The sequence below is a fragment of the Pimephales promelas genome, chromosome 16 (assembly GCF_988280905.1).
Source record: "Pimephales promelas chromosome 16, fPimPro1.hap1.1, whole genome shotgun sequence".
NCBI classification, from domain to species: Eukaryota; Metazoa; Chordata; class Actinopteri; order Cypriniformes; family Leuciscidae; genus Pimephales; species Pimephales promelas.
The window spans coordinates 26,526,590-26,535,499 of record NC_142784.1 but is presented as its reverse complement, the minus strand read 5'-3'; the positions used below and the strand labels follow the sequence as shown (position 1 = coordinate 26,535,499).

The 8,910-nt window shown below is 35.6% G+C and overlaps 2 protein-coding genes across 2 annotated transcripts; one reads left to right on the top strand and one right to left on the bottom strand.

The window, feature by feature from the left end:
• Nucleotides 1-360: 360 nt before the first annotated feature.
• Nucleotides 361-3,950, bottom strand: glod4 (glyoxalase domain containing 4). The gene is made up of 9 exons (XM_039670373.2): nucleotides 3,790-3,950; nucleotides 3,520-3,569; nucleotides 3,277-3,397; nucleotides 2,437-2,581; nucleotides 2,151-2,287; nucleotides 1,391-1,477; nucleotides 1,198-1,311; nucleotides 1,026-1,112; nucleotides 361-946 (listed from the first exon to the last, which is right to left on the bottom strand). The coding sequence occupies exons 1-9, from the start codon at nucleotides 3,877-3,879 to the stop codon at nucleotides 881-883; spliced, it is 897 nt and encodes a 298-aa protein (XP_039526307.2). The 5' UTR covers nucleotides 3,880-3,950; the 3' UTR covers nucleotides 361-880.
• A 682-nt stretch (nucleotides 3,951-4,632) lies between these two features.
• Nucleotides 4,633-6,984, top strand: mrm3a (mitochondrial rRNA methyltransferase 3a). The gene is made up of 4 exons (XM_039670426.2): nucleotides 4,633-5,072; nucleotides 5,703-5,947; nucleotides 6,032-6,199; nucleotides 6,334-6,984. Exons 1-4 carry the CDS (start codon nucleotides 4,672-4,674, stop codon nucleotides 6,858-6,860), a joined length of 1,341 nt encoding a protein of 446 aa, XP_039526360.2. The 5' UTR covers nucleotides 4,633-4,671; the 3' UTR covers nucleotides 6,861-6,984.
• Nucleotides 6,985-8,910: the final 1,926 nt, after the last annotated feature.

The window sequence follows — 8,910 nt, the reverse complement described above, 5'->3', positions numbered from 1 at the left end:
CTCTCAAAAGGTGTGTTAGACTTGAAGCAGTTTGTTTTAAGTATTTGAGCAGTGTTTTTTTTAGTATACTGCATCAAACAATAAACTAACAGAAAAGACAGGACAGACAGAACCACTACTACAGGAATGAAACTTCATGTAAAGTTTCACAAACAAAAAAAGAAAAAGAAAAAGAGAAAAAATAACATAAAGACATACAAAAGAATAAGACCAATCAATCTGTGCAGTGTCACCTCGTCGAACACACCTAATTTTTGTCTCGAAGGACACCCGGTTTGGCTACAATGTTTTCTTTGGTACTTCTGCAGTAATTATAACAACACTGCTTGTTTTCAAAAAAAATTAATTCACAAAACTTGGAAGTGTTGAATATTTTACATTTATTTATATGATTTACATTATATGATGAATAGGTATTATAATACTGATCTCTGCTGGTCAGTAGAATGAAACGGAAGGCGTTGTCTTTTCTTTCTCTGCACTTCGGAATGTACCATGAATGTTTCTATGCATTTGTCATTGTAAACTAATAATTGCAATTAATTTGGTATGGCACCAAAGGAAATGTTTATTTTAATAGCCACTGAATATTTGTAACATTACATTACACTTGCTGATTATCCTCTTTATTTATCAAAAATATACACTTTTAAGAGAATAACTACATAATCATGAGGATTAACAGAAATATTTTTCATCACGTCCAAAAGTGTGTCCAATTGAGGTTTTAGGAATTGTAAAGTGTTCTTGATAGAATTGTGATTACTTTCATCAAATAAACCAGGATTCTCATTAGTAAACCCTGGATATGTATAACAATAGTCTGGTTGACTGCACACCCTGGATCTTTTCACACATCGTCAATGAGGTCAGACAGTCTTTATGCTGAAGCCTTCTGCTGGTTGCGTTTGGCAAACCACTCGTCACTCTTATCTGCAGCCATCGCCTATGAAAGAAACCAAACAGTAAACATATGGCTTCGGCTTGTAAGTGGATCACAGGATTAATTTTATACTCTAAATTACCTTATCCAGTAAGTCATTTCCCTTCGGATCCATTGCAGAAAGCTGCCTAAATGCCTCGTCACCCACAAAGCAGATTTCGTGACCGTCCTACATTATGTGGAGATCTGAGTCAGCCAAGCATACTTTTGCAAATACTCAACATTCAGTTTCAATAACATTAATAAATACTCACAGGATCTGCAAGAATGACGACTTCCACTGTGGCTTTTCCAGGTGTATCCAGACTCACAAGCGGGGTGAGGATTTTGTGATTTTCTTTTTTCATTATGGCCTCAATGTCTGGTAACTGCAAAACAAAGACATTTCTTTAAAATTACAAGAAGTAAAATCTGATGTGGATGTTGGTTTTGAGTAAATGATCTGACCTGATCCCGAGAGCAAGCGAATGCGATCCTTCCAAAAGCAGTTGCATGTTCCACATCACATCCAATGTCCTGTAACTCCAGCTTACACTACAAAAGCACAATAATTAATTTTATGACACATACAATACCCATCAAAGGTTAGTATGATTTTTAAACGTTTTGACAAAAAAAGAAAGAAAAAAGTTTCTTGTGCTCAATAGGGCTGCATTTTTATGGTCAAAAATACAGTAAAAACTGTAATATTGTGAAATATTATTACAATTTAAAATAACTGTTTTCTATTCAAATATATTTTAAAATGAAATTTATTTCTGTGATGGCAAAGCTGATTTTTCAGCATCATTACTCCAGTCTTAAGTGTCACATGATCCTTCAGAAATCATTCTAATTTGCTGACTTACTGCTCATGAAACATCGTATTAATATCAATATTGAAAACATAATTTTTTGTGGGAACAGGATTTTTTAATGAATATCAAATAAAATAACATTATTCATAATAAAAATATTTGGTAACAGTATAAACTTTTTGATCCTTGCTGAATGAAAGAAATAATTTCTTTCATGAACTTGCTTTTGAGCGGTAGTGTGTATATGCAATTGTATAAATTAATTTCCAGTAATAAGGGCCTGATAGAAATTTTATTAAAAAAAAGAGGATAACCAAACTCAAGACTATTCACAGGGTCTAAGTGAGTGGCATGCCCTTATAATTTAATTATTGCCAAAAATACAATAAATGGATTATTTTCAGCCAAACCTGATTATCTGGGAATCCCATTAAGGCAATCTTTTTGTCCTCATTTTTCTCAATAACTTTCATTCCCAGCAGGGCAGACCAATAATGAATAGAGCGCTGCAGATCAGAGACTGCCAGGGAGACCTTCTGGACAGGATCTATTACCAAGAAAATAAACAATCAATGTTAGGAGTCAGTATATAATGGTGCAGTTAACTACTAAAGTTACCTCATATATCTGCTTCCACATTTCATGAAGGAAGTTTTCACATCCCTATAATGACACGAGCTTCTCGCAAATACCCACCACAGCTCGGCTGTTCCTTGTCTATAAGGAAGAAGCGGTATCCTCCCGGAGCTTCAGTCATGTAGAGAGAGTCTCCAACTTGTGTGAGAGGCCAGTTTAACCTCTTCGCATTACTCACAGCCTGACTAGACTGGAGAGTGAGACCCTAATATTGAAGAGAATAGATAGAGGAATGATCAGGATCCCATTTCACACAAAATATACGGTGTGTGGACCAAAAGTCAGAAACTGCTAGTGAAAATGCTTTATTTAAGTTTGATTGTACCTAAATATAAATTGTTTTATTATGTCAATTCAAGTTAAAAGTTTAATTGTAAATTATATATATATATATATATATATATATATATAAATGATTTTTGTGATACAAAGCTGAATTTTCAGGATCATTACTCCAGTCTTCAGTTTCACATGATCTTTCAGAAATCATTCTAATATACTGATTTTGTGCTCAAGAAACATTTATTATTATTATGTTGAAAACAGCTGTGTACACATTTTTATTTTGTATTCTTTGAATAGAAAGTTCAAAAGAACAGCATTTATCTGAAATAGAAAGCTTTTGTAACATACAGTACACAACTGACAATTCTGGCGTCAGTAAAAAAAAAAAAAGAAATTGGAAAGAAACGAATACTTCAGTGACAGTAAAAACTTTCTGTTCTTCAAAGAATCCTAAAAACAATTACACACAACGTTTGAACACATACAGACAGACAGATATAGTATATATAGTATTATTAATTTAATTCTATTTTTTTTTCTTAAAGATCTCAGATGTGTATATTCAAGTAATCCTACTGTATGTGTGGTGTCAATGTAAATGTATAAGGAGTTTACCAGGAAGTCATTGCCAAGGCGATATTCACCCACTCCATAGTTATAGGTCAACTCTGCCACAAAGTGGTCATCTTCTGGTCCAAAGCCCACCATGGTTTTACTCCATTTCCCATCATATGGACTGACAACACAAGAACATATCAATGTTTCGAATGTGCCTATAATACAGGTTATACAAGTAGTAACAGCTTAAGTAGTAAGCTAGTAAGATAAAAAAAAATAAAATGATATGATATGACTAACCCATTGCAGGTTGCTTTGCAGCCCTCCTCAAATTCTTCATGACGCAGAATCTGTAAGTAAATTAGAGTCATTAGTTATTGTTTATAAGTCTGTAATTTGAGACTGTAATTTTGAGAACACAAACTGAGGTAAGATATGCGACGTGTCAAAACTGCAGTTGGTAATAACACCATTAACTGTCTTATCACCATTATTAGGAGGCAAAGTCCTCAATGAATTTAAAATACAGAACTGGAATATTACAATAAGCTCAGTAGAAAGCTCTTCTACCTTCATTCCTAAGACATCCCTGTAAAAAGTGGCTGTTCTGGCCCTGTCTCCTACTTTAAAAACAAAATGCAGTGCTCTTCTAAGTGCCATCACTCTTGAAAGTCTCCCACTGTAAACGCGACGATCACACACACTCTGTATCGATGCACACACCTTGCGATCGATTGCTCTGCTGTCAACCTGCCACAGTGGTCTAAACCAAATTAATTTGTTTAATTTTTACGTGGATTTGTAATACCATTGTATATATGGGCACATTACGTCATTTAGAAAAATATATTTATATATAATACAAAAAGCACTACATTTAAAAAAAAAATGTTTATAACACATTTCTTGGTCAATTCTTATATCTTTGGTACAGTCCATTCTAGTAATGGGAAAACGGAATCACACGAATCGGTTCATTTCAACAGTTCTGTTCAAAGAATCGGTTGATATATTGCATCCGTCAGTGTGTTGTAGCTCTGATTCAGCTCAAACAGACATTGAAATGTATTGCATTTGTTTCGTAAGTGTTAGTAAATCTGTCATACTCATACAAATTATTTATTTAATTTCTATTTGTTCATGTTTTCATCTCTCAAATCCTCAGTTTCCACCACTGATTTAGTCTGTCGCTCATCAATGTCCAAATATTATGGATTAACATCAGTTGAAATACATTACACCATGTCTAATTTGTGTATTATGCACCATTTAGTAAGTAATTATATCGATATTTTAGATTTAATAATACTGTTTTGTGTTCTAACGCAGAGTTTAGTGAACCAATACATCCAACTCTTGGGAAAGATCCGATTTAATAAAAGTAAACAATTCGTTCACGAATCAGACATCGGTAGTTCATTCATTCAGTGACGCAGGTCGCGGTCAACAAACATGGCAGCGCTCATGTATAACGTGAGTCGTGGATTTGTTATTTTCGGGGAACATAGTTTATTATTTAGAGGGCATAACCAGATCTTGGTGAATTCGAGGCGATATGTCCGAGCCCTCCGACGGAGACCCGTGGCGGTCTTGTATCCCAATGGAGAACGAGAGACATTTATTAAATCGAAGGAAACAACTGATAAAATGAATCAAAATATTTTCAAACAAAAAGGCAAAAACCTTTCTGAGAGTGATATTAAATCTCGCAAAGAGAAAGTCTCTGAGAGAGCTGTCAACAAGAAGTGGAGTGGTCATCATGTCTCTGAATGTGCAGAAGAGTCTCCTCACATTATGGACAGGCTTGGTGGACTGCGATACGAAAAGGCCCCTGCTGGAGATAACAGACTCGCGTGAGTACAAATATTATTGGAAAATCACGGTTACCAACATCATATCATCTGCATTCTTGCAAAATACATAATTTGAGTGTTGAATGTAAAGATGTCTGCATATTTTCCATTTAATTTGTTTATTTATTCCCATACAGATTCACATCTGGAGCACCACATATAAGATTGTGGATCTCTATTAAAGGGATAGTTCACCCAAAAAAATGAAAATTGTCAACTGTTGGCCCATCAACTGTTTGATTACCATCATTCTTCAAATATCTTCTTAATGTTCAGCAGAAAAACAAAAACAAATTGAGGATGAGTAAAGGATGACAGAATTGTCATTTTGGGTGAACTATCCCTTTAAAGCTGCACTGGGAAGAAAACTGAAAAGTTGAATCCCGTATTTTTGTGTAAAACATGGACATAAATATATATATTTTTTAACAACTGTTTATTACCCAGAGGTTTTGACGTTATGATCCATTGTCTATGTTCTTGTTTGTTGTGACAACAAACTTTAAATATCATGATGCCATTCAGCGCCAGAGTTTTTTTTCTCCTCATGGGTGAATGACTAAAAATGATAAACATTAGTAGGCATTAGGTAATGTCATAAAACAATGATGTCGTTCGTTGTCCCCTCAGGAAGGTGTCCAGTGTGGCCCGCTCCAGAACGTTTCGGGAGAAGGAAGGGAAGGTGCTGCTGGAGGGCAGGCGTCTGATCTGTGACGCTCTGTCTGCTGGAGCGTCTCCTCAGATGCTCTTCTTCAGTATGGTGGAAAGACTGCAGGAGCTTCCTCTAGATAAACTACAGCAGGTCAAGCTCATCAAGGTCAAATATGAAGACATGAAGACCTGGTCTGACCTGGTCACTCCTCAGGGTGTTATAGGTCAGTTGGCGAATCTCTTATAAACCCAGTTTACTTCTAAATGTTTATAACACAACTCAAATCACACTGTTTGTCAAATCACAGCTATATTCTCAAAACCCGATGCCTCCCGTCTGGCATTTCCAAAAGACATCCGTCACCAGTCTGTGCCTTTGTTCCTGATATGCGACAATGTTCGTGACGCTGGAAACCTAGGCACTATTTTACGCTGTGCAGCGGCTGCTGGTTGTGACCGTGTTCTCCTAACCAAAGGTAATCAAATAGTTAAATTATGTTAAATTAGGTATTTTTATGTACTTTTTTTTTTTTGAAAGAAATCTGAATTAAATCACCCAAATGTGTTATTTAAAACACTAAGCACTGGCTGTTTATTTGTATTTTTCCAGGTTGTGTGGATGCCTGGGAGCCCAAGGTTCTACGCGCCGCAATGGGAGCTCATTTCCGCCTTCCGGTCTATCCTAATCTGGACTGGGATGACATTTCGAAGCACTTACCAAAGGACGTGATTGTCCATATAGCGGATAACTGTAGCATTTTTACAAAAGACCCTGCATCTGCTCAAGTTCCAGGACAAATACAAAATGTTACTTTGGATAAATCCAGCGACTCTGACTCTGAAAGCGACTCCGATGATGAACTTTCACTGCCGTGTGTGAAGCCTCAGGTGTACCATGAGAGTTGGGCTCAGAAGAGCACGGCCCTGGTGATTGGTGGAGAGACGTGTGGACTGAGTTTGGAGGCTCTTGGATTGGCCGAGGAAACGGACGGTAGAAGGATCTTTGTTCCCATGGCTCCCGGAGTGGAGAGCCTGAACTCTGCTATGGCTGCTAGTATACTGTTGTTTGAAGGCAGACGGCAGCTTCTGAAGGCATCTGACAAAACCCGCAGAAGAGCAAGATCTAAAATGTTCTAATGATTGTTTTTCTTGTAATGTTTAAAACAAAGATATTTTACCAAATGATGTCCATTTCTATATGCTGCACACTTTAAGTATGTCAAACAATATCACCAATAAACAGTAGCAGGCTAGTATTCTACATTGTCACATGACCTCATTGCATTCCATGTTTAATTAAAGGAGTAGTTCACTTTTAAAAAAAACTTTTGCTGATAATTTACTCACCCCCATGTCATCCAAGATGTCCATGTCTTTCTTTCTTCAGTTTTTGATGAAAACATTCCAGGATTTTTCTCCATATAATGCCCTTTACTGGTAACCAAATGGTTAAAGGTCCAAATGACAGTTTCAGTGCAAACTGTTCCAAGGGCTTTACATGATTTTGTGTAAAGGGACTCATTCATCAAAATGAACGAATCTTTTTCCGAGTCATTTGGTTCATTCAACGAACGAAACGAACGAATTGACTCAGAAAAAGGTTTGTTCATTTTGATGAACGAGTTCGAACAGGAGAGTCACGAACGTGCGTCACGTTATTTATTTATTAAGCAAAAGTTTTTTCAAAAGTGATCTTCACCTTTAAGCTAGGTTATTTTGAAGAGAATTCCAATTTTGTGCGAAAATATTAGAGGTTAGAATTCTGGCCAGTATTGATATTACAATATTATACTATTTAGCCTAAATTAATCAATGAATTTGATCATTTTAAATACTTCTAGTAACTTTAGGCATTACAACATTATAACGTACAATAAAATGGTCAGTGTACAAAATGTAAAGATTACATTATTAAATTAAGATTACATTTGTTAAATCAGGTCGATGATGGCAAATATAAAGTAAGGGTATGTTTACACGACAATGATGTGGTAAAAACAGAAAACGTGAATCTGACAAAAAAACGTTGTATTATTCATGCCAGGCCAGTAGTTGGCGATGTCACTTTGAGAAACGATACACATCTCTAGGCTGAATATGTAATACGCATTACGTCACCACAAATACCAGATTTTGTAGTTTATATGGAGTCGACAACTGAATTGTTTTCAAAAACTTGTACTTTGAAACCCATTTTCAAAAGTTTTGCTGTTGCCGTGTAAATGAACGTAAATTTTTTTTAAATCTTTTTTTAGATGGAAATAAAGAGTGTAATATAAACAACCCTTAATGTCAAAAAAAGCATGCAAAATGAAATATGGAAAAATTCCTACGGATTGAATGACCTGAAAATAAAATTATAGCTTGAATGCTATGTCGCTTTGGATATGCGTCTATTAAATGCATAAATACAAATATCTAGTATCAACCAATAATAAAAGACGTTTGTCAGGTTAGACGCCATTTTGAATTGAATTCAGATGAAAACGAGGCTGTGAGGGATTGACTTACAGAGTTTACAATGCCACAGATTGCATAAAGGTCCAAGATCACATCTTTCACAACTCAAAACTTTTAAAACTGTTTCATGCATTTTTGTCCAAAGAAAGTTTCATCGGCTGAACAATCAATATGTTGTGTTAATCATCAGTACACGCTGTATTATATTCACGGCCTGGTTTTCATTCCAGTCAAAAATTAAATAAAGTGTAATGCCGTTACCCTGACTGAGGTCAATTACCAACAGCAATATAAAATCAAGCAATAACTAATGAAAGTAGAATTAACTTAATCACGTAGATAGCTATAGTGATTCTACATGAAACCAATTCGAGTAATATGTATAAAAAGAACGCAGATGTTTTAGACAGTGAGTTTTAATGCTATGACATTATTGGAAACAACCAAGGACAGACTGTGTGCTTTAATTGGCTACATTTCATGAGGAATCTTGCAGTTAGATGCTATTTATTGTGCCTTCAAAAAACACAGACCACTTTAATACTGGGGACCTTCACAGAAAATCCACTTACAGTAAATGTCATGTTTGAGATGGGAACTGATCAGCCATTCAACAACATCAAATATCAACAAGGTGGGCGAAGTCCTTATAAGAATCAACTATAGACAGCTGCATTCAAAATAAACAGCGGCAGCTACACGAAGAATAGATAGTGCCTTCTATACA

What these genes read in the sequence shown, in the direction of transcription:
- glod4 (XM_039670373.2), bottom strand. Translation starts at nt 3,879, where the DNA reads ATGGCACTTAGAAGAGCACTGCATTTTGTTTTTAAAGTAGGAGACAGG. An exon ending in CAAGGAACAGCCGAGCTGTG is followed by an intron (nt 2,288 to 2,436) that starts GTGGGTATTTGC and finishes TCTTGGTAATAG; the next exon opens with ATCCTGTCCAGAAGGTCTCC. An exon ending in TCGCTTGCTCTCGGGATCAG is followed by an intron (nt 1,312 to 1,390) that starts GTCAGATCATTT and finishes TTTGTTTTGCAG; the next exon opens with TTACCAGACATTGAGGCCAT.
- mrm3a (XM_039670426.2), top strand. Translation starts at nt 4,672, where the DNA reads ATGGCAGCGCTCATGTATAACGTGAGTCGTGGATTTGTTATTTTCGGG. An exon ending in GCTGGAGATAACAGACTCGC is followed by an intron (nt 5,073 to 5,702) that starts GTGAGTACAAAT and finishes TTGTCCCCTCAG; the next exon opens with GAAGGTGTCCAGTGTGGCCC. An exon ending in CACTCCTCAGGGTGTTATAG is followed by an intron (nt 5,948 to 6,031) that starts GTCAGTTGGCGA and finishes GTCAAATCACAG; the next exon opens with CTATATTCTCAAAACCCGAT.